The sequence below is a fragment of the Callorhinus ursinus genome, unplaced genomic scaffold (genome assembly GCF_003265705.2).
Source record: "Callorhinus ursinus isolate GAN/ISIS: 27379988/994484 unplaced genomic scaffold, GSC_fseal_2.0 scaffold57, whole genome shotgun sequence".
Lineage (NCBI taxonomy): Eukaryota > Metazoa > Chordata > Mammalia > Carnivora > Otariidae > Callorhinus > Callorhinus ursinus.
In genome coordinates this window covers 4,775,101-4,800,238 of record NW_027397119.1, presented here as the reverse complement: position 1 = coordinate 4,800,238, position 25,138 = coordinate 4,775,101, and the positions used below count along the sequence as shown (strand labels likewise).

Sequence of the window (25,138 nt, the reverse complement as noted above, 5' to 3'; positions counted from 1 at the left end):
ATCTCCACTCTGGAAGATGAGCCGGTGTGCCTGTATGCACACACACTCCCATATGCACACCCACCTACACGGGACACACATTGCTTTGCTGCTGGTGGACCGTGCTAGGGAAGGTCTTTGGAAGTTCCTGAACATACTGTAAGAACACCTTGGCAGGCATGGCGCTTTACAGTTTGCAAAGAGCTTCCTGTCTTCATCGTCTTGTTGGAGACTCCTGTGGGACAGCACTTGCCAGTGAAGTGTCAGGGCAGATGGCAGCATCGTCATGCTCTCTGTGAGCATTTATTAAGCGCATAGAGCTTGAGGCTTGGCTAAGGCCACACAGCTAAGATGTGGCAGACCTTGACCCAGGACTCAGGTCTCCAACCTCCCTCTTGTGTTTGTCCGCCAGCCACTCTGCCGCCAGAGTCTGGTGACATGAAGGAAGACTAAATGGCAAAGGGCCCCTGCAGCTAGGGGGCGCTCTGCAGGAACACCACCCGCATCTCTGGCTAGTTGCTGGCCCTGACTCCTAGGAAGCTCCTTGCCCAGGGGCTGCAGATGTAGGAGGTATTTGCTCCCTGCTTTTGGCCTGTTGTGGGAGATCCTTAGAGACATTTAGGAAGAGCATAGCTCCTCAGCTGTGTGACGCAAACTTACTGCCCAAAGACCTGGGCTAGAAGACCCTCTGCTCCAAGGGACACCAGTGGGCAAGGAGACCTTGTGGTCATGACAACTGGTCTGTCTTGGCCAGGACCACAAGAGTGAAGGTGCAGAAAATGACTGTTTGGTACCCTTTCAACCACGCCTTGCTCCAAATGCACCGCTGAACACACACAGATTGGGCTGGGAAAGCAGGGAGTCATGTCAAGACTGCTGCCCGATGCTGGGCCTGGAGTTCCTGGAATTTGCCAAGTCTCGCTGAGCTTCTTCATGCTCAAGGAGTTGGGCCACCCTGGTTCAAGACTCGGGGGTGGTCAGGAGGGAGAAGAAGGGAGGGCTGGGCCACTGGCTGGCCCTGAGTTCCCCAACTCTCCCAGGTTTATTTCCATAGCACCCCTACTCTGCTCCCAGCACCATTGGGCCTCCAAGGGCTGCAGGCAGATGTGGAAGAGGCCCAGGATTTCCTCTGGACCCTCTCCTAGTTGGCTCCAGGGAGCAATCCCACAGAGCTCAGCACTCAGCAGGCCATCAATTAGTTCAGAGAACTGTAGACACTCAGTCAGAAATATCATCTTTGGGCACCCGGTGGCTCAGTCCGTTAAGCGTCTGACTCTTGATTTCGGCTCAGGTCATGATCTCAGGGTCCTGGGATTGAGCCCCATGTGAGGCTCTACACTCAGCATGGAGTCTGCTCGGGATTCTCTCCCTCTGCCCCTACCCCCCCAACTTGTGCGCACTCTCTCTCTCAAATAAATAAATAAAATTTTAAAATAAAAAAAGAGGGCGTCTGGGTGGCTAAGTCGTTAAGCATCTGCCTTTGGCTCAGGTCATGATCCCAGGGGCCTGGGATTGAGCCCTGCATTGGGTTCCCGGCTTAGTGGGAAGCCTGCTTCTCCCTCTCCCACTCCCCCTGCTTGTGTTCCCTCTCTCGCTGTGTCTCTCTCTGTCAAATAAATAAATAAAATCTTTTAAAAAATAAAAAAAGAAAAAAAGAAACATCATCTTTACCTGAAACCATAAAACTCCTAGAAGAAAACATAGTAAGCTCCTTGACTAGATCTTGGTGATGGTCTTTTGAATCTGACACCAAAGCAAAAGAAACAAAAGCAAATATAAATAAGTGGGACTACATCATTCTAAGCCCTTCTGCACAGCAAAGGAAACCATCAACAAAATGAAAAGGCAACCTACCGAATGGGAGAAAATATTTGCAAATCATATATCTGATAAGGGGTTAGTACCCAAAATATATAAAGAACTCATACAAATCAATAGGAAAAAACAGACAAAAATCTGATTTAAAAATGGGCAGATCTGAATAGACATTCTTCCAAAGAAGACAAGCAAATGGCCAACAGGTACATGAAAAGGTGCTCAACATCATTAGTTGTCAGGGAAATACAAATCAAACCACAACAGGATACCACCCCACACCTGTTAGAATGGCTAGAAAGACAAGAAAGAACAAATGTTGGCAAGAATGTGGAGAGAAGGAGACCCTTGCGCACCGTTGGTGGGAGTGCAAACTGGTGGAAAACAGGATGGGGTTTCCTTAAATAATTAAAAATAGGACTACTCTGTGATCCAGCAATTCTACTTTGGGGCCTTTATCCGAAGAAAATGAAAACACTAACTTGAAAAGACATGTGCATTCCCTGTGTTCGCTGCAGCATTATTTACAATGGCCAAGACGTGGGAACAACCTAACGTCCGTCAGTGGATGAATGGATAAAGAAACTGCCGTGTTTATATACGTACAATGGAGTATTATGAAGCCATAAAAAGAATGAAATCTTGTCATTCCCAGCATTGGATGGACGTTCAGGGTATTATGTTAAGTGAAATAAGTCAGACAGGGAAAGACAATTATCATATGACCTCTCTTATACGCAGAATCTGAAACCCATCCCCCCAAACCCAAAAACCTAAGAACAAATACACAAAAACCAAGCTTATAGATGCAGAGAACAGACTGTTGGCTGCCAGAAGGGGGAGGGGGGCGGTGAGAGGCTGGGGAAATAGTGAAGGGGGTCAAAAGGTTAAAAAGATATCATTTTTAAATGCTCCCTAAAAAAAAAACAACAAAACTATTCAGTCGGGCATGTGGCTGGTCACCTTGGGGAGGGGGCTGCCCTCTGTCGCTTTACCTGACCTGCTGGACCAGCTTTAGGAAAATTATCCTGCATGATGAGTTTGTGACCCAGAATCTCCCCAGGGATGGGACAGGCACTGCTGGTGATTGTGAGGTGACATCAGAGCATTTAAGGCACCACAATAACCAACATTGGCGCACATGGAAAGCGCTTCCTTTTTCCATTTGATCACCACAAGGAGAAAATCTAGGTTGGTGCCAGTATGTTTCTTTAACACTTGCCAGCCTCTCTTTCTAAGCAGAAAGAAAAAAAAAAAAAGCTTTATCTAGCAGGAATTAAATGATGATTTGTTTTTATTCTATTTATTATTATTGGTTATAAGTTACGGTTAGCCTTCATCTATGGCAAAGAATATTGGGGTTTTTTTTTTTTGAGTTAGTGATACAAATTTTCCTTTGAAAATTTCCCTTGAAATTTAAAAGTAAGTACCTCAGAAATAAATCATAGTTGGTTGACGATTTCATAAAAATTGTGACAGCAGACTGCAAATGACCCAGGTTTGGGAAACACTGTGGCCCACAGTGGCAAGGGTACCCAGATGCAACAGTGTGACAAGGTGCTCTGGGCAAGGAGTCGGGGAGACTGGGGGCGAGGAGTCCGGAGTTTGGGGCCCCAGCCCTGGGTCTTCCCTGTCTGGCTGTGCAGCCTTGGGCAGTCACCTCACCTTTCTGACCCTCTTTCCCCAGCTACGGAGTGCCCTATGAGGCTTCTTCTGACTTCGGCATTCTATGATTCAGCCACCCCTGAAGTCACAAACAGCCTCCTTCCCAACCTAGCTCAGTGCTTCTGAACAAACCCCACAAACCCCACCCTTCATCCCCTTCAGGCCACACCCTTGTGTGTCCTGCAGGGGAGAAGGAGGGGAGTGCTGGGGGTCTAGAGCCCCAGAGCTGCTTCTCTTCCCAGCCGTGTCTCTACTACCCCTCCTCGCCACCCCCCACCTGATTTGATTTTGTTTTTCAGCTGAGTTTGCTCTCCTGGGGCAGGGAGGCCTCCGTAGAGACTTGCCAGGGCCCTGGGGGAGAATGCTGAGCCTCACCCTAGCGAAGGGTGGGGATGGCTCTTCCACCCACTTGGGAAATGCTGCAGCAGTTGTCTCGCTGAGCTCTGTGACAAAAGGAAAACTCTCAAACCAGAAAAGAGGCATCGGAAGATCTACCCGGGGCTTTGTTTTTTTGGACCCCCTTCACGCCCCCCCCCCCCCCAACCCCCGGCCCCAGTTTCCTGGCTTTGGAGCATTTGCAGCTCGCCTGGCAGAAGAGGAGATCCTGACTCACTCCAGCCCACTGGGCTCTGGACTCAGTTCTGCCAAGTCTACCTGTGAGGTACCGGGCAAGTCCCTGCACTTTTCTGCAGCTTGATTTCCCAGCACAGAACATCAGAAGAAGGAGAACACCTATCAATCTCATGAAGACCGAGGAATCAAGTGGGGAAATAAAAACATGAACACTTTGGGTAAATTCAAAATGCTGCACCAATTCAAGGGATTATGACAAGGATGCTGAAGATGGGAGTTCTTCCCCTGTGAGAGCCAGCTGCAGACAAAGGCGGTGGGGCTGTGGCCGCCTGGTGAGCTGCCACATGCCTGCTCACCCCAGAACCTGGGCGCCGGGGTGGGGGGGCGCTGCCCAGACCTTCTGCTCCTTCTGGGGCCTGGGGCTGGAGCTGGGGAAGGAGGCCTCCCCACCCTGCCACCTATAGCTGAGGGAACGGAGGCCTGCGGAGGTTTACATTAGCTTTGAACGACATCCTCTCTGATGCTCTTGTTTCCTCCTTCAGTTGCTTTTAACTATAGTGTTAGGACTTTAAAGACTTGTTGGTTGAGTAGATCAGTTCTTGTCAGGACCAAAAAAAAAAAACAAACAAAACAAAACCAACCAACCAACCATCCAAACACACAAAACACCACGCCCCAAACAAAACTCCACTAATTTCTTTTCTGGAGCAGAATAAAGTTTACCATTATCCTTGATTCTTCCAATCTTCCCTGTAATGTTTCAGAGGCTCCACTTTGAATATGTCGGTGAGAATGGTGACCAACTCAGGCCACCTTCCTTCTCGGAAGAAGGCCTAATTCCATTCCATGGGGCCAGAGGGTCAGCCGCCTCACACTATCCACCCCGGCCTCGCCGTAAACTCAGAGCTCTCTGCAAAACGAGTGAAGTATTTGTGGAGACTTGCTGATAGATTAAGCTGAAGGAAGATGTAAAAGAAGGTCTGCCATCTCTCCTGAGGAGAGACGGGCCGTCTGAGAAGGGCCAGCTGCTGAATGACTGTGCCCAGGGCTGGCAAAGCCCGATGCGGCCCACCAGCTCTATCGCTGCCCTCCTGAGCCCCTGACTCTAACCTCTGTCCCTGAGTATTCTGGCCAAATCATCTGGCTTCCCGTCCCCCATGAGGGTCCTCACTGCCTTCTCCTGGGTCCCGTGCTCCTCAGGGGCAGAAGGCTGGGGTGGGAGGCAGGCTCGTTGAGCTCAGAGGGCATCACGGGTCCCGCGCCCCCAGGAATTGGTGGCAGGAGGCCAGGGAGGCTTACGAGGCCTCTGGAGCTGGCAACAGACAAATAGCCGCCCTCCTTGGCGGGGGGATCAGTCAGAAAAGAGGGCCCAGGAGCTACTGTCAGACCGAGCCCCAGGCCTGGGAGCATTTCTCCTCTGCCCACATCCTCTCCTTTCATAGCCAGTTCCAAGCTCAGCTCTTCCAGGAGCCTTGCCTGGTTTCCTCCACCCTTGGATGCCACTGGCACGTACTTGCTGGAACCACGTTCCCCTCCCATTGCAAGCCCATGGTGCGGACACGGGAGGCATTCCCCGATTCCTCGCCCCCGAGGAAGGCCACAGGATCTGAAGAGATGGCCTGAGCCACTGTCTGGTCTGCTGATGGTCAGCCCGAGGCCCGGCCGGGAGGGGAGTCCCAGCAGCAGTCACCGGGGCGGTGATGTTCTGAGAAGCCCACAGCCAGGCCTGTGCTTCTTCCTTTCCTCCGCCTTATCTCTGGCCTCTGAAGAGTCCTCCCTGGTCTGCCCGAGCCTCAGCCAGGAGGAGGTAGTCTCCGGCCTCCCCGAGGGGCTGGAGTCAGCCATGCAGGGAAGTCAAGCACTAAAGGAAGCCCCTCCCTTTTGGCTCCACTTCGAAGACAGCGGAACTTCTCACGTGGAAAGCTGAGCCCCTCCAGTGGGCTACAGCTTATGAAGGAGGGCCCCTCCCCAAGGGACACCCCAGATCCAGCTGTTGGCCACAGCTTCTTCCATAGGAGTGTCTGTAGCCTCAGCAAGGTGTCTGTGAAAACACGCCACAAGGCAAGCGACTGCTTTCCACAGGGAGGGGTGCCCCGGAGCCGGCCAGGCCAGCTCTCACTCCCGCGCCTCACGCTCTCGGGCACATTCTGTCCCTCAGCAAGCAGGATCATTGTCTCTTCTTGTTGGGTGAGAGCCTGGGGCCCTCGTGGGACCCTCCTATCTCCCAGGCCGAGTGGGAGTGAGTCACAGCCTGGCAGCGGGGATACTGACTTGGCAAACACATCAATCACTCCCTCTTGGAGAAGGAGCCTGTACCCACTCTATCTTTCCTTCCCCTGCACTTTCTTTTTTTTTTTTTTTTTTAAGATTTTATTTATTTATTTGACAGAGAGACAGCGCAAGAGGGAACACAGGCAGGGGGAGTGGGAGAGGGAGAAACAGACTTCCCGCCAAGCAGGGAGCCCGATGCGGGGCTCAATCCCAGGACCCTGGGATCATGACCTGAGCCGAAGGCAGATGCTTAACCGACTGAGCCACCCAGGCGCCCCTCCCCTGGCCTTTTCAAGAACAGAGGCCCGGCCGGTACTGCCAAAGGAACCCAGGGGCCCCAAGTGACCTTCAGAGCTGAGAAATGGGAGCAGGGGAGGAGGTGGAGCCCGAGTTTTAAGTCGGGATAGTTATGAGGTGGAGCCATTTGCCATGTCTATTTCCTCTCTGTAAAGCCAAAGTAAATGAGGTCCTACCACCTTTCCAGCCTGTTGCAAGGGTTAATTAACTGCTGTTTTCCTGGTGCTTGGAGATGCTCAGATGAAAGCAGGGAGGAAGTGCAGAAGCCCGTATCCCTCCGGAGGCCTAGGTGGGGGTTCTTAGCGGGAGGACCTGACCCTGACCCTGCTCCCAGGGAGACCTCCATGTAGGCTTTGGCTGTGGAGTCCTGTAGTTAATCAGACTCAGCTCTCAAGTCACACAGAACCCTGAGAAGCTGGAGCTGAATGGGTCCTTGTCTCGGATCTAATCCACCTGCCCTGCTCCCTAGATGGGAGAGCCAAGGTCTGGAGAGGTGAAGACCACCCCAGATCCTTCAGTTTGTGGTAGCCCAGCTGAGATGAGAATCCAGGCCTCCCACTACTGATCTGACATGCCACAGCCACAACCCCTTACTGCTTTGGAATAGGAATCTCACCCATTTTAGAGATGGGCAAGCTGAGTCTCAGTCAGGTTAAGAACTTGCCCGGGTCATATAGCCAGTAAAGGAGCAAAGCGAGGATTTGGATCCAAAGTTCCTGGCCAAAGTGCAAGGCTTATTCCTCTACACCAGGCTGTTTTGGGGAATAGACTGTGTTAACTGTGGATTGGTAAAGATGGTCTCTTTCTCTGCTTCAAGGGCAACGATCTTGTCATGTTTCTCTCTGGTAGCTCCTCTGTAGTACCTGCCCAAGGCCCACCCAGCCTTTGTGGACACTCCAACCACACAGCTAACTAGAGAACACAGTGCTTGGGTTTCCCATCCCCTATTGAAGCTTCATGCAACCCCAGCCCTCTCATCTGTAAAAATGGGCCACCCAGGTGGCTTCAGGTTTAGACTGGGCAGGATCACTTCTTCTCAGGGTGAGGGTCCCTAGCACGTTGTCCACAAAACTCTGTCATGGGTAGATCATCAAATACTGACATGTCTGTTAGGCAAGTTCAGCTAAGAAGGGTTTGGGAAAAAGATTTGCCAGTGAATCCTGGATTAAAGTAGAGAAATGGGGTCAATGAACAGGACAAAGGCAGAGTTTTCCCTCGTTATACTCCTGGGGATTCTCACCCTCAGGAGCACGGGGCTGGATTGAAGTGAGCACGGTTGAGGGATTCAATATGGCGGCACCCCGGGTGTGCCCTAGCCCAGACCTCCTGGCTGACGATGCCCACATGGCTTCTCTCTCCTAGAAATCAGCTCCTGGGCAGGAGGGTCTATTTCAATCCATAACCAAAGAACATTTCACTTGATGTGACTCCTAGAAGACCTGAATGCTCAAGATGTGCTTCTTGATTTGTAAGTAGGAAAACCTTTTCGAGCTGGAGATGATAGAAAAGGAGATGACTGTCTTAATCCAGAAACATTGCCTGGAAATCAAAATTGTCCACTTGCCTCAGCTTCATCTTGACAAACCCTGCGATAAGAACCAGCTTTGGAATGGAAGGGCTGTGCCTTCCAGTGCCTCGAGCTCTCTACTCCTCTCATCTTGGTCTCAGCTGACCCAGAGGAAGGTATTCAAGGGACCTATTACAAGGTCCCCTAACAGGAGTCAAACAGCTTCCACTTTCTTACCAGAAGTGGCTATGGCCTGAAGTAATTCTCTTTGCGTCCCTGGCCTAAGAGAGGAGCACTTAAGGGAGTCCTGTTTTTATTACAGGGAATGTGTGGGAAGATACCCTGACCTAGGGTTGCCGGACTTGGCAAATAAAAATGCCAGATCTGAATTTCAGGTAAACGACAAATAACATTTTAGTGTAAATATGTCCCGAATATTGTATTTTATTGCATTTTATTTGGCACCTCTGCCTGACCCCCATTAAACTTTAGGGCTGAGTGAATCCAGCTTGAGTCTAGGAAGGAAAAAATGGCTGCTCTCTGCTTCTTTTGAGGGAGGCTGGCTCCTCAAGGAAAGAGTAGGCTTGGTTGGGGGATAGGAGGAGGGAGGAAATTAAGGGATCCAAACTCTCTTGCAGGTCCCTAAAACACAGTTGTGGTGTTAAAAGATTGAGATGCAAAAACAAAAACCAAACCAAAACAAAAACCCCACATAAAAGGACCATCGAAAGTCTGGAGTAACGAGAACAAAACTCCATTAGACTGGGAGTTAGGAGGCCAGGAGTCCAGTCTGCTGTCCTACTAAGCAGCTGTGTGATCCTTGCTGAGTAATTTACCCTCTCTGGACCTGCATATCCTTAGCTGTAAAGTGTCAGCCTCCCGGGGGCCCTAATATTTCACTAGTCTGGTCCTGAGAACTGGAGCAGAACAGCAGAGTCTGTTTATCCGAGAAATTGAGCAGGGAGGCTAAAAACTGCCCCGTTCTGTCCCACCTCCCCCCGCTCCTCCCTCTCCCTGCGGTCTGTGCCACCCTGGGGCTCCTGCCGTGTCTCTGAAGGAGGAGGAGAGTGGAACGGCCGGCAGAGAGTTGACTGGGCCAATGACTTTCTTTGGATCAATCTTCCCTTTTCCTTAAGCCCCTTGATGCTTTTTGTGTGTCAGATTAAGTTTTATGTTATGATAAGACTCTCTTGGTTCAATTTTCTTAATTTGTGACATAAGTGATCATAGACTATAAATAGTACAGTTACACATCTATTTAAATTAAAAGACTATTGCTGATATAGAATATAAGGTCAAATTGTAAGGTAACACCACTGATTTTTAAGATTTTTTAGAACTTTCGGGGCGCCTGGGTGGCTCAGTCGTTAAGCGGCTGCTTTCGGCTCAGGTCATGATCCCAGGGTCCCCGGATCGAGCCCCGCATCGGGCTCCCTGCTCCGCGGGAAGCCTGCTTCTCCCTCTCCCACTCCCCCTGCTTGTGCTCCCTCTCTCGCTGTGTCTCTCTCTGTCAAATAAATAAATAAAATCTTAAAAAAAAAAAAAGATTTTTAGAACTTTCATTTTGGAATTGCCTGCAGATCCTTTGCATATTTAAATAACGTATATACTTCATGGTGACGGATCTCTGTTATTGGAAGTTCATTTGATATTTGGAACTGGAGCTAAATCTGAGGAGTGAGGTGCTCAAAGTGGCTAATATTGTTTCTGGTCAAATACAGGTCACGACAGTAAAGAAATAAGGCTGGTTTTCTTAAATTTTTTAAACACACTGATAGTTGTGTTTAAAAAAATTTTTTTAGAGGGTCTGGAAATATTCTGAGCAAGGGCAGAACTGATGCAGTAGTCCAGAAGAGCAAATAATGGCTGCATTTGACTTGTCCTTTGACCTCCATGCTTCTCCCAACTCGACTGCAAGTTCACTGAGGGCAAAGACCGAATCTCATCTGGATGTCTGCAGTGCGCCTCGCTCCCTGCCCTGCCCCGGAGTTGCTCAATACAAGTTGGCTGACGGCGTGAACATGAAGTATCTGCGGGAAATGGGCCTTCAGCAGCTTTCAGCGACTGCTGAAACCCGCTGATGAGGCTTGTGCCCACGAACCACATCCTGCTCCCCTCATTACCTGCCTTCTGCTGCCATATTGGTTTCACCAGAAGGGAGGAGAGGAAATGGTCCTGTGCCAGTTGTACCAGCCATGGGAAAATCCCACGGGCATAGATTATCTCACCGCCACTGAGCTCTATTACCTTTTGTCCCTCTCTCCTTCTCCCTAAGTCCTGGCCCTGCTTGGTTTTTCCCCGTCCTTGGCCGATTATATGCCTGGCTCCAATATCAATTATTCCATTTCCTCCCTACCTTGCCCCCTCCCTCTGCCAAATCCTCATGTGTGCTCAGCTCTTCACCGTTCCCATAGCCCCTCCTGAGCTGAGAGGAGACAGGACGTGCCTCAGCAGCTACCCTGTCATGAGTCATGTCTGAAGTCCCGCCAGCGAAGAAGGAGCAAGGAGGGTTGGGCCTTAGGGCGCGGGAAAGGGAAGGCATTTTCATGGATTGTCAGAAAACAGGCACGGGGAAGGGTGGGGGCAGTTTGGGAGTATCAGGAGCTGCTGAGATTACTGAAGACTAAGTTGATTAACCAGAAGAAATGTCCAACATGGGCCAGGTGGAGAATTTTTTTAAAGAAAGACCTCTGAAAGAGTTCCTTTGCAGTTCTTGGTTACAAATTTCCATGGGTAATGACCCCACACTGCCCATCTGATAACACTTCCCTGTTAACGTAACATCAACCTGTGGGTGAAGTACACCACACAGATATCCTCATTCCCATTTTACAGATGAGAAGACTGATACTCAGAGAAGTTAAGAGTTTTATCTAGTCACAGAGCTATGGAGTGGTAGAACCTGGACTAGAACCTAGCTAAGCTTTCGAGGCTCTGATTTGTAACAAAATATATGTAAAGACCTGTAACATCCACTCAGTCAGCACGATTATTCATTCTGACTGCTGGTCCAGTCCAGTGATCCGCCTTCCCTGGGTCTCATATAAGCCTTTATACTGCATTACTAAGTCATCTTCTCTAAGTCAGATTTTGTCTGGTCATCACTCTTAATGTCAAAGCACTTTATCCACATCTGTGCCTGATCTGTCAGCTTATGGGCTCAGCCAGCTGTCTATATGTTGCACTGACGGTATCAATTGACATCAAAAATCAGTAATATGGGAGGGGGATAAATTTGCAGGGAACCCGGTTAATTCTACCCTCTGGTCCCTAACCTGAAACATGCAAGAAAGACAAACACTCCCCAGTTAGCCCCAACGAGAACTTAGGAAGGAAGGATCAAACTGACAACCAAAAGAACACCTGACTCATAAACCATCCACCCTTTCCCTTGCCCGGGACCCCAAAACTTAGGGGTGACATTTGTAAACAATGTGGGTTCAAAGCAAATGCCATTGAAACCTGGAGCCCCAAGAAGACAGCACCCCGTATTCCCATGGAAAAAGCAGCCTCTCGCTCCATCCGCATAATATCCCATAAAAGAATTCCCAAGAGCCATTCAGGCTAATGTTGGAATTAGCAAAAATAAATGAATGTCACAGAATTTGGAGATAAGGAGAAAACCTGGGTGTCATTTAGCCCAATACCCCTGATATTCAAGTAGAGGAAAACTCCTACAGTGTTTTGTATGGTTGAACCACAGCATTTACCACAGACCTTGGTGCAGGGTCAGGGCTAAATAAATATTTGTTCAGTAATGGATGGATGGGCATAGTGTTTTGAAATCACACAGAAAGACAGTGACAGGGCTAGGATTAAAGGATCTAGAATATCTCTACCTTTGTTAGTTAAAAAAAAACCCTTAAGACTGATGATCATCAGGTTTTTTTTATGCTCATTATTTCATTTAATCCTGACAATAACCCCACGACGTAGACTTTGTTATACCCATTTTATATGTGAGGAGACTGAGGCCCAGGGGTAGATATATCTTGCCCAGGGTCACATGCTCAGTGAGTAGCAGAGCTAGAATTTGGATCCAGGTTTGTCCAACTTATAGGCACTTATAGATACTCCAAGCCCAACGTAGGGCTCAAACTCAGGACCCTGAGATCAAGAGTTGCATGCTTTACCAACTGAGCCAGTCAGGAGCCCCTGTCCAACTTATAAACTCAACACTCCACTCCAGCTTGTACACTCTTATCCAAGAGTCACTGCAGGGTACATGCTCTCCCAGCCCCAGGGGACTTCTAGAGCACCCTCCTTGGTCATCGGCACATATGGAGCAGAGAGGTCTCTTTACAATTTTCCTCGACATATCTAAGTTAATCCACAAATGGAACTTAAGAATTCAAGCTCCTCTCAAATCCATGATCATATCAGACATTTTAGAACATGGACTTAAAACACATGCTCTTTTCTTTATGCTTTTTCTAAAACGTTCTCATTTGAGACATCCAGAAATATCCAATCAGCCTAAATAGGAGACTGCACTAACAGCCATCCATAAAGTGATGGCCAAGCAAATGGACCTGGTCAGGGCTGCTGGGCCTCACCTCAGGGACCAAAGCAGCCCCTTCCCACCCTGTATCACTCTTCTCAGCAACCTATGCAGGTTTGCTCTCCCACAAGCCCTAAACCATCCCCACCACTATTCCGGGTCTTTTTGAATGGGAGCAGCTCCTTACCGGATATCCCCACGAGCCATTCCCCGCCTGGAACTTGGAGTAATAGCTGCTCCGGCTGGTGGTCCCATAGTTGTTGTAATTGTCGGCCAAGCCATCATACATGGAACCTTGAGGACAAAGGCAGGGGGTTAGGACAGGGATGGCCATGCTCTTCACTCACCTCTCCTCCCCACAGCATCCAGGTCCACCATGCCCCATGGAGGAGACCAGGGCTGAGCTCTTGAAGGGGGACGATAGGAAATATGTGTCATCCACTTGCCATCTCTGTCTCTCTACTCCACCTCCTTCACAGTCAGGGCCAAGGAAGGGCCCAGGCCAACTGCTGCAGGGACAGCTCTGAAAATCTTGGTTGAGCCCTTCCTGGGCTGACTGAATGTCTCCCTGTTACTTGGGGTCAGTTGACACCTACAAGCCAGGAGTTGGCCTAGAGGGCCATGGAGCATCGCCATTCTGTTCCAGGGAATCATGACTCCACATTCCACAAGGATAAGCTCCCCACTGGGGGAGGACTGGCAGGATCTCAGCATTCCAGGTCCAGCGCCCCGAGGTCAGAGCCACAGAGCAGTGAGGGCTGATGAGAGGCCAATTCGGGGCAAAGACTCTGGTTTCAAACCTTAGTCCGGCCCCCGCTAGTGACGACGCGGTCTTTTGTCACTTCCTTCATCTCCTAGGTGCTCCAGATGGTGAAGGCGGGGTGGCCACCAACCTCAAAGGCCCCAGTGAGGATTAATTAATGTTTTCAGAGTGCGTGGAGACCCACAAATGACAGGCTCCACAAGAGGACAGAGTGTCATTAGGGTTATTAGCGGCAAAATGGCTTTGAATCACAGAAATCCGAACTGGTTTTGGGCTCCTGGTGGGGCTGCCTTCTCTTCTCCCCTTCACCAGTGGCAGGTGGGCCCTAAAGGACAGTCCCCCAACTCTGCCAAAGCTGGTCTGTTGGCTGCCTTACTGTCCTTGAAACACGGCTGACCGGGACGCGGCCGTGACTTTGCTCACACCATGCCCCTTGCCGAGTCTGCCTTCCCTTCTTGGCCACAACGTTCAGATCTCACCTATCTTTCAAGGCCAAGCTCGGGATCTCATCCCTTTGGGGAAGCCTCTTCTGTCCAGCCCTGCCCAGGGCGACCTCTCCTACATCTAAACACATCCTTCCCTGCTGTCTGGACCCTGAGTCACATCCTGCCTGTGGTCCCATTCCCTACACCGGGATGTGCATGAGGGCGAAGCCAGGGCTCTATGGCCTGGACACCCAGAGCAAGGCTTGCCCCACACTCTTTTTATGTGATGAGCCCTCTGGGGAAGAAAAGAAAAGTGGGATCCAGCGAGAGCCTCCTAAGGGGGATGAGCACTTCTTTTCTCTGAAGGGATGGTCAGACTCCAGCATCAGAAACCCTATCTAGCGGGAAGGGTTTGACAGTGATCTTACCTGGCCAGATTAGCTCCTTCCCATCTGCCACATCACACCCACTCAGATTCCTAAGCCTTTTTAGGGCAGTGGGTGTGTGTGGGGGGGTAGCATTTGAGCTGAGAGAAGGAATAGCACGGTGGGGCGGCAGCTTTGGAATGTGCCAGGTGTCTCTGCCCGGTGCCATTTCCTCTGTCTGAAGCCAGCCAGAGGGCCACCCCATTGCATATAGGAGGGGGCACTGCCCCGATTCCCATTCCCACCCCTCCCCTGCCATCATGGAGGAGCAACAGGCCATTAGGGTTATCGGCTATGGCAGAGATAACTTGCCCTGAAAGCCTAGAGGTGTTGACATTGGTCTTGGCTCTGACATTTGGGCAAGTCGCTTGCTCTCTCTGGGCCTCAGCTTCTTCTGTAAAAAGAAGGGGTTGGCCTCTATATACCCCAAAGGCCCCATACAGCTCCAGCGTCCCATGGCCATGTGATTATAGTAACCCATGCATGCCCCATGGCATTCAGAGAAGCTTGCAAGGAAGATGGGGAGACATCAAAGGTACACCGCCACCTCCTTTGCTGCCTGCCTCGGGGTCCTCCCAGAGGTGTCCTGCGGGCCCAGGCCTGACTCCTGAGCGGACTCTCCTGAGCCTCTGACTTGATCCGAGCTCCCCTACCAAGTGCAGACAGCTGGTTCCTCTTCCTTTCTCAGGAAGCTGCCCCCCTGGAAAGGCTGCCTTTGTCAGGAGGAGGCTGGAAGCCATGTCATGGGCTCAGCCATCCCGACCCAGCTCACGCCAGGGGAGGGGCTATGGCCAGGACCCTAGGCACGCACGTCAGGCCCTGAGGCAGCTGACCGCCAGGTCTCGTCTGATTCCCCCCGGTCCAGCCTATTTCTCTCATCCCTTGCAGGGTTTGATGGGCCAGAGTTCACCTGGCTGTTGCCCCGTGAGCAGCGATGTCTCACCCAAGGGCAGCTGTGGGTCAGCCAGCTGCTTTTAGATAGAAAATCTGGGATGGTGACAGACAAAGAGTTCTGTGGAGCCCCAGGGAGGCCTTCTGCTAGGGGAGACATCCCCAGGAGGCTCAGGAGAGGGCAGGCTCCCATGGGGCCTGCACTTCTTCTCAAAAGGGAATCTGTCAGCAGTGACATCACTCACCCTCTTGGTCATCAGATGAAGCATCTCCTCCCTCCATGCCCTGCACCTGCCTGCCTCTCTCTCACATAATCTTCTCCATGTGGGAGGTAGGGAGTTCTCTACCATGGAGGCAGGGGTGAATAAGACCTCTGGAATGCCCTATCCTTCCAAAAGCCAGTCCCTGTGTCCCAGTGGTGACTTTAGTGATGACAGGTGTGGGCTATAACACTCACTTTTGGTGGGGCCAAGGCCTCCAGGCCCTTCCAGGTGGCTCCTAAAGGCACTCCCTAAGATCCATCTGCAATTGGGGGTCAGATCACCTGACTCCCACCTTAAGATGCTTTGCTTCGCTTCCTTGTGAGAATGAGGCTGCCATCACACCAGCCAGCATTGCTTCTCTGGCAGTAGGGTAGCTGCACTTGGGGCCAAGGTTCTGAGGTAGAGAAGGAGTCCAGAGAAGTTACCTACTTGAGGTCACACTTTGCATTGTGCCCGATGACCAAAGACATGCAGGTAGGAGGTGAGGTGAGCTCTATTAATAAGAGTGGGGCTCCCTTCTCCTGACCCTAGGGTGTCTGGCTGGTATACATGACCCTTGGAAAGTCAGGTTCAACAGCAAGAACATGGGGGTTCTCAGTGAGAGTGATGGTAATAGCTCTGACAGCTTTCCCTTCTCTATCGAGTCCCCCGACTTCTTCACAACTCATTTCTAGGGAGCCTTTCCTGATTAACTCCACCTGGTCCCATCACCCCTGGCTAACTGCCTCCTCAGAACAGGGGCACGGTCAGGTGCAGTCAGTTCTCCATCTCATGACTGTGCCAGTGTCCACCATCATGTACTTCGGGCACTCACTGAAGCAAGCATCATGTCTCTTCTTTCCCTGGGATTTTGGGCGCAGGGCATGGCTCTGGCTGGGGTGGGCCAAACCTGGACTGAGCGGGCCTTTTTTGTCAACCAGTTCACCCCTCATGGTGGAGGTGCTTAGGTGTCTGGAGGCTCCACATCCCCCAAACTGCAGCATGGGACCAGGGTCCTGGAAGGCTACTCAACCAGGCCCTCCTCCCATCCAAAGATGTCCCTGATGGGTGGGGTAATCCAGGGAGACAGAGGATCTGAGAGCAGCTCGAGAGCAGGCACAGCCACCTCCTTGAGGAGGATCCTTGCTGTCGGGGGTGGTAAGGGGAGGTGATCCCAGCACCCAGCTCACCCCACAGAATCACCCCTACTTTCGTAGCTGAGCACCTGCATTCCCACTGTTTCCTCCAGAAGGGTGCGCATGCCAGAAGCAAAGCGTGGGCTTCTCAGTGGAGCTGGCTGCCAGCCCAACTTGGGCATTGCCCCCAGGAGGCACAAGCCCACCCACAGAACCCCGAGGTCAAAGAGCAAATGTCTCTGAGAACATATTGCTTCCTCCAGCGTACGATCAATTCCAGCAGCTCTGTCCGCACAGCTTGTCTCATCTGTGTCAGGGTTTCAGGGTGTAAACCCATCTCAAAAAATCCACCCCTCTGATCATCAGCATCCCTGGATGCTGCTTCCCTTTGCTGCCTGAGATGATTATCTGATTCTCTCTTGTGTCACAGGGGCAGCGAAGCTATCTCGCCCACCAAAGCTTTGAAAAGGGAGGCAGCTTCTTTGTTAGGATACATGGACTGCTCTCTCCAAGGGGGACGGGCAAACCTTGGCAGGGATGACTCATCCTGTTGCACCTTCCAAGCTTTCAAATCGGTCACACCCACCGCACCTGAAACATTCTTTCTCTTCTTCTCAGCCAAACCCTCTCCCGGCATTCAAAACCTTGCACAAAAATCAGCTTCTTCTAGAGGTGACCCCACCCAGCTCTGGGCACTCCAAGCCCTCTAGTGTAACCATGTCAGCTTTCTGGCCAGCTTCTCTACCCACTTCTTGCTGGCTTGTGTGTTCCATGGAGTGCGGCTTCTGTACATGGGTGTGTATGTGTGTGTGTGCACATGCACATGTACTTACGGGCCTCTCCCCCAGAAAGCAAGGGGGCTGGGAACTCCCTGAAGCAAGAGATCTTCTGTTTACACTAGATCCCCACCCCACTCCTGATCCCAGGACCAGGGTCTACCTGGACAACGCACTCATGACTTCCGCCTGCCTGATGAACAGGCTGCCCGCAGGGACAGAGGTCATCTGAAACCCCTCTCCTCCACTCCCTCCTTCCCCCAGATCCCTCTCCTTTGCTAGTCAGGAGGGCTGTCACGGGGCATGCTGCACTGGATGTGTGTCTATTGCTTGATCTGCGTCCCATAAGGCCCATGTCTCTTCTGGCTTCTACACTGAAGTAAAGCCCATCTGCTCCTCAGCAAAAAACATTTGGGAAAGGAAGCTCATTATCTTTCAGCCCTGACAATGCTTTTATTTCACCCCCTGAAATCTCTTCCACCCGTGGTGCTCAGTAAGGCTAGGCCCATAGCAAGAAGAATTTAAATGAGGTACTAGGAAGAACTGCCTGAAGATACTTCTGGGATGATGTCCCTCCGAGATGGTCAAGATTGGGCAGGAGCAGTGCCCGTGGGAACGTTCAGGCGCCCAAGGGAGGGGAATGGCCAGATGTCCTCCCATTTCCTTCTGCCCAGGCCAGCTGGGAGCACTGTGGACATTCCTATCTGGAAGCTTCCATGCCTGAGGAGGGCAAGGAGTTCAGCACAACCTCATTAGGCACTTTGGTGTGGTTCTCACCCTTCTGGGCATGTGTACAGAACAGAGATGCTGCTCCAGCCTGTGTTCGCTCCTTTCCCTCCCAGCTCTGCTGGGATGCGTTCAAGCCCAGCTCTGCGGCAGCCCCGCTTCTCTTCCTGATCGTCTGTTCCTAGCCACCACGAAACCCAAGGACTGGGTAGAGGGTGGGAACGTCTTGTGGGAACAGGGCCGGCATGGGGGCAGGGTGGTAGATTCGTGCGGACAAAGGTCAGAACAGGACACAGCCACCTGCCTGGGGATCCAGACTAAAATATTGTCATCAGCGATTACCATATTAGATGTCTATCGGTCTTCGTGCACGTGTGTGTATGTTTGTGTGTGTATGTACATGTGTGTGCATCTCATGAGGGCGATCCTCATGCCGGGTCTAAGTGTGAGTGAAAGATGGGGACCAGAACAATGATTCCTTAACTTAGTTGCACATCAGAACTGCCTAGGAGACTTTAAGTGTCCTAATGCCTGTACTGTCCCCCATAACTCACTAAATCAGAATCTCTGGGGGTAGGACGCAGGCATTTGCATTTTTTAAAATTCCCAGATGATTTCAATGTGCAGCCAGGTTTGAGAGCAGCAGAGTGGATGGCTTTTGGTATGTTAGGATGTTTACAAGAGGGAAACCATGATGGACACTCATTGAGGGAAAGAGTCTTTTTGTAGGACAGCTACAGACAGTCTGGGGAATGGTCTGCAGAGATAGGGAGCGATGTGATCTATTTCCAGAGATGGTTACCATCATAGCACACTTTGGAGATGATCTAATCTGATCTTGTACAGTTGCAGAGGCCCAGAGAGAGGCAGTGACTTACCCAAGATCACACACCAGCCAGCAATCAATCCAGGTAGAACGCACACCTGACACCAGGCTGGACTCCTGCACTAGCGCAAACTGCAAGGTTGGGTGTGTGTGTGCAAGCATGCTACAGGTGTGTATGTGCAGGGGTGCGGGTACACATGTGTATACGTGTGTGCGCATGTGTGCAGTGCGCGCCTGTAAAGAACTTCACATGAGGATATCTAACATTCTTCCATCTTATTTTGTCCAAATATCACATACCTTCTAGGGGTCATACCCCCTGGCAGAAGTAGTTTCCAGATTTTTAGACCTGGAACAAATAGCTTATTGATATTTATAATTTGGTGTGTGGGGAGAAAAATTTGTTTCCTTTTCCTTTTTCTTTTTTAAACCTGTGCCAATGAACTTAGCAAAGAAGCAGGGTCCGGGGAAACAGCATTTGCTGTGAAACATTCTGGAATACTTGGCATTTTTGTATGTGTTGTAACAGGCACACGGAAATTCTGGTAAAACCTCAGCTTCAGGCCAAGATACATCGTAAAGAAACAGGAATTGGCTCATTTGAAGTTTAATTAGGACGTTTGCTGCTGGAAAAAGTTAAAGCTCAGACACCCTTTACCCTCTCCCATGCCAGCTTTGTTCCCGAGAAAACCATGCCAGGAGTGATGTCTGTTTGTGGACTGTGGTCAGGAAAGCACAACTTTCAAGAGACTAGAAAGAGCAGAACCTCACACGGGCCGAGGTTCATGCTGAGACACAGCCAAACGCAAATACAGAAATGCCAACGAAGGCGGGGTCCCGAGGCAGGGACCTTCACCTGTGCACGGCACGGGGGACCAAGCCAGTACAAGGCTGCCCCCTAGGACGGCCTCAAGTAGTAACTGCCCTGCGAGGGATAGATGCAGGAGGACGAAGTGGGGAACAGGCACCTTCCCTAGCCCAGCGTGGCCCCAAACCTATCTCGGACCAGGGAGAAATCCAGGTTTGGCCATGTTAGATAGGAAATGGTAGTTCTGAAAAGAAAGGAGAAGGTTGAAACTAAAAAATCACAGATGTCTAAGCAGGTAGTGAGACAAATAAGGACAATGATGCTGTTAGTGCTGGGATTTCTCTGGAACGAGAAGCGATACGAAAAAGAAAGTTGGTGTCATTAGACTGTGTGGGATGTATATTCATGGTGATGTTGAAGTGGGACCAAATAAGATTCGAGTTAAGCTTTAGGAAGAGGTTCCAAATGAAGTTCAAAAGAACCTGAATGTGGAAAAGCATTCCCTTTGGGCTTCCTAACTGATGCACTAGCCCTTGACCCCCCAACAGGGCAGCTCATGATGAGCACCTGCAGGGACTTTCCTGCCTCAGGCAGGTCAAGTCTCCCTAGCAAAGATCTTTGGCTGAGCAGCACCATCCTCTGGGTTTCCTCCTGCTTCCCACACAGTCTGAGAAGACACCCTGCCACACACACACAAGGACACTCTGGAAGCACAGGAGAGCAATACTTAGCGGCCAGTTCAGAAAAAGACCCAGATGGGGAGGCAGGTTCAGAGCAGCCTCCTCCTGCAGGGTCTGCAGACCCCAAAGCCCCCTCCTCCCTCCCTGGGGACATCCTGACCAGGGCGAGGCATCTATCTCATCTGCTGTGTTTGGGGGAAGGCATGGGTGGAAATAGGTATGGAGTGTCAGGCTCCTTCCACGGGGCTCCTCTCTGAACCCTTGGTGGCTCAATGCCCCCTCACCGACAAGACAGAGGAGAACCTTCTTGGGGGCAGACTCTGGAGAACAGCCAATTCTATTGCTGGAATCACCTGTGGCCGATTCCTGGCTGTCCTTCACGGGGTACAAGGAGTGGTGGCTGCCTGCCAGGCAACCTGTGAGGTGTGGCTGGCCTTCTCTGGGGCGGGCGTTCTTAACCCGGGGAGCCCTGGTGGGATTCAGGGGCCCCAAGGGAACCAAACACCCTAGAGAATTTGACTCTTCCCTCTTGAAGGAGGATTCCAGTGTGTCTGGGGCGGGGGGCAGGTTAAGGCAATGACCCAGGGTATGGTCCTTCCACAACTGCCAGCTCGCTCCTCCCAGCAACCAGAGCAGGTGCATGGGGTATAAACCAACACAAAAAGAGAGAGCAAATGTAGTAGGAATGGCCACTGAGCAAATAGGGAATGCTTGGGCGGTTCTGATGAAGAGAAGGGGGAAATCTGATGAAAACAAAGCCAGATAAACCAGAAACACCAGCTCCAAGTGACCCAACCGCCTCTTCCACCTAGGATGCCTCTGGGGAAACTGCCCCTGTGGGAACCTCACCAGAGCTGAGGGCAGAGGGGACACACCTACAGGGTCAGTCCTTGGAGAAGCCTGTTTCTGGAGAGGTGTGCATTAGCCAAGGAAGTCAACCCTCACCTGGCTGAAGTCCCCTGGAGGATCTTGGGATGGAGAGAAGGAGATCCCACTGAGTAGATGTTACCCACAAGGGGCAAGGTCAGAAACAGAGCACTGCCTGATGACAGACACTCGCCCGCATCCCCATAGCTAGGAAGGAGAAGGGGTATTTGGGGCACCGGGGATTTTTGAGATTTTTCTGGAGCTGTGAGCCTGGAGCTCAGGCCAGGGATGGCATGGGAGTGGGAGAGGGACAGCTAAGTCTTGTGCCGAGAGTAGGTTGCCTTGAGCTGTGACTGGGCTGTGCCCAGAAATGGGGACTTTTTTTTTTTTTTAATCATCCCAAATCTACTTCCAAAAAAGGCTAGTAAGCAGCTACCAAAGCACCAAATAAAAGAGGAAGCAAATGCTCTGGAGTCGGTATGACCTTGAGTGGAAGTCAGGCAGGAGAGGAACCAGGAGTCCAGGCCAGGGCAAAGGGCACGCACAGCAGCAAAGACCTTTAGGTTTGGGGTGCAGGGAAGTCCTCAGCCAGCCATTTTCTCTCCCTCAGCTCTACACAGGGGCCGCTCAGGAATGAGAGAGAGAGGGAAAGAGACCAAGCTGGAGTAGGAAATGTGAGCCAGCACGCGCGCGCACGTGTGCGTGTGTGTGTGCGCGCGCGTGCGTGTGTGTGTGTGTGTGTGCGCGCGCGTGCGTGCGCGTGTGTGTGCGTGCGTGTGTGTGGCGGGAGATGGGCAGGGGTCTATCTGTCTCCTTTGCCTCCTTCCTCTTTACTATCCCCCGCTCCCCTTACTCTCTCTTAGAGGCCTGACTCCATAAATCAGTCTTGGTTGACCAGTACTGGTTTGCAGTCTGAAGAATCTTTATTAGCATTTACTAAGTTTAACTAAACCAGTAAACAGAGAGTTTGCTGGTTTGTGTGTAATTCTAACTGGGAATCTTTTGTATTAAAGTATGTGGTCTAAAAATTCTCCACAAATGCCCCCGTCAGATATTATACCTTCCTCCTTGAGTTTCAGGGGTCCTAGGACACACACACACATGCTCCCTGCTTGGGGGACCTCAGCGCCGCTAGTGGGGACAGCCCGCTGATGGCCGGTCAGGCTGAACACCTGAACTGGACAAGTGCTCACCATGAGGGCTCAGCCCTGGGCGCCTTCTGGGATGTCCAGCCTTGACAACCTCATTTACTACCCTCCTCCTGACACGTGTTCCTTCCTACTTAAGTAAAGCCAAGTGAAGTAGGGAGAATCCGGTGGGAAAGAAAGCTTCTGCATTAGCTACTGAGCAGGGCCTCGGGGAGCCTCAGGGCGCGCACTGGTCCTGGGGTGACCTTCCAACCAGACTTGCCTCTTCCGGGTGTGAGGCTCCTGCTAACGCGCTGCGGCGTTCCAAGGCCTGGTCCCCCGTCCCGCAGCGCCTCTCCTGAGCCTCAACTCCCGTCACCGTGACTCCCTCGCCCGGCACGGCGGCCACGCACTGGTCCCACCTGGACAGGGAATCTGCCGGCCTGGGCGCCGGCTACCTGGCTTCCTGCCGTTGGCGCCACCGCGGGGAGTGAGGGGGACCCACAGCCTTGGGGAGACCGAGAGGCGGGGGCTGTTCCGGGAGCAGTTTGGGGAAGAAAGCCTCCCGGGCTCTGGGTGCCGGGTCCACGGGCCCGCGGGCGATGCTCAACCTCGGCGCGCCGGAGAGACGCCCCTGGCCGTGGCCCCCTCGCCCCGCCGCGCGAGCCCGCCTTCGCGTCCCCAGCCTGGGGCTCGCGCCAGCCGCTCGCCCGCCGCCGCCGCACCCCGTCGGACCCGCGGCGCAGACGCCGCGCTCGCTCGCCTCCCCGCAGCTCCGGGAGGCGCGCCACCTTCGGTCCCCGCCGCGTGGCCGAGAGGCGCGGGGTCGGAGCTCATGGGTCGCACGGGGCGCCGAAACTTTACCTCGGTTGGAGTGGCTCAGGGTGGACGACTGGGAAGACTTGGACTTCTGCCGCTTGACGGTCATCATCACCTGCTCCTGCACGCGCTGCCTGCCCGACGTGCCCGTCTTCATCTTTTGGTCCGAAGGCAAAGCCAGCGTCGAGTTGTCCTGGTCCGGGAAGCATTCGTACGCCAAGGCGGTCTTGAGCGGCGAGTGGTTCATGGCGGCGGGAGGCGCGGGCCGGGCCTGCGAGAGCCGAGAGGGGCGGCGAGGGGCGGCGAGGGGCGGCGAGGGGCGGCGAGGGGCGGCGAGGGGCGGCGGGCGGGCGGCTGCGGCTCTGCTGGCTCTGCTGTGCTCAGCGGCTCCCGAGGGCCATAGAGTGAGTGGTCCTGGTGAGGCTCCCGGCGGCGGCTCCTGGCGCCTCCGCCCCGGCTCGTCCCCGTGCTGGCACTGGCGAGGCCCGCCCTCGGTCAGACTGGATATACCACCCCTGCCCTGCACCACCCACTGCACTGGCCGCGCGCCGCCGCCGCCGCCGCCGCCGCGGGTGCCGAGCTGCAGGGCGCTGCCGCTGCGCGAGCGAGCGCTCCTGGGGGGCAGGGCTGCGAGGCCCGAGTGTGGGACCTCGGCGTCTCCCGGCCCTCCGCTCCTTTCTCTCGCTTCCCTCCCCCCGTGACGTGCAGGAGGTGAGGCCCCAGGGAGACGCCCCTCTGTCCTGGCCCTGCTCGCTCATGGAGAAAGTATGTGCTCAGCTCAGGAACCCAGGGAGACTTCTCTCGAGGAAAAAGGAGTCTTTCTTGACCAGGCCCCCCCGGGAGAGCCAGAAATCTACCTTCTTCTGTCCTGAGGTCATGGCAGAGACCAGCCCCGTGGGGGAGGGCTCCCAGGCCTTGCGCTGAAGCACAGCCCCTGTCCAAAGGGAGTACGCAATCCTATGGGGACAACCATTCTACTCGAAGGCAGCTTCCCCCTCAGAGGACGGGGGAGAGGGGGGCATGAAGTCCCAAGGACCAGACTGGAGATACAAGACCGCACACTAGTACACCTGTCATGTGTGGGCATGCCAGAGGAAAACGCCATGTGAACAGGGGATCCTCTCTGAAACTCCAGGCTTAGCCTGTAAAATGGTGCTGGCACATATTAGGGGCTCAATAAAAAACCATTTTTGAATGGACGAATGAATGAAAGCTAGCCAACTTAAGGTAAATTAAGTCTACTTTGTATCCTACTCAGATCCTTCCTGGAAACCTGAAAGGCTGCCTGCCCCATAAAACTACCCCACTAGGGACTTACTATTCTGGGACTTCTGCGTGCATTCTCCTAGACACACAAACCCCTGGGGACACATGTATAGTGATGTCCATGGAGCGTGGTCCCAGGCACGAAGGTAGCTCACACCAGGAGCTGATAATTTTCAAAACCATGTTGATGGAACTCTTTCTAAAAGACATCACACCCTGCCTTTCCTCCTCCAGCAAAAGATGGTCACAGAATTCACGCATTTCTTGATGACTCAGGATTCTCCTTCTGGACACCATTTCTGAACTGTGTAGCGGCGCAGTCCATCAGCTCCTTAGTTTTGGGGAGTCCTCCAGCAGTGTTATACTCTCACAGCTGTCCCTTTAGCTGTCCTTTGTATTTGACGCTCACAGCTCACATACTTCATTTTTAGTTTGCCCTTCTGATCTGCAGAGGAAGGGGCCATCAGAGTCTATGCTTGTTAGGAATTATAGGATGAAGGATTGCAAAATTGAGTGACAGTCTCAGCGACCTCATGAAGGTCACTTGCTCATTTTCTGAGAAGTGGGTGTTATAAGCAGGGAGCCCCTCCTTCTCCCCATAATGCATGGGGTAGTCACGTGCAGGGCAGAATATTGTAAAGCAGATCATAGTTTCCAATAGAAATAGTTTTATAATTGAGCGTTGTGTTCCTAAGAACTTAGCATCAAATAAATCAGAGATGTGACCAACAATATGTCATAGATACAGAGGTT

At 52.2% G+C, this 25,138-nt stretch overlaps 1 protein-coding gene across 1 annotated transcript in view; it reads right to left on the bottom strand.

Annotated features, from left to right (window-relative positions):
* The window catches only part of PKP1 (plakophilin 1), a 50,195-nt gene extending 26,471 nt beyond the window's left edge, over window positions 1-23,724 (bottom strand). The window contains exons 1-2 of the mRNA XM_025855283.2: window positions 23,165-23,724; window positions 12,796-12,902 (exon numbers count right to left, since the gene is read on the bottom strand). Coding sequence (XP_025711068.1) covers window positions 12,796-12,902; window positions 23,165-23,366 — 309 coding nt within the window. The 5' untranslated portion in view covers window positions 23,367-23,724. The remainder of the gene's footprint in view (window positions 1-12,795; window positions 12,903-23,164) is intronic.
* Window positions 23,725-25,138: the final 1,414 nt, after the last annotated feature.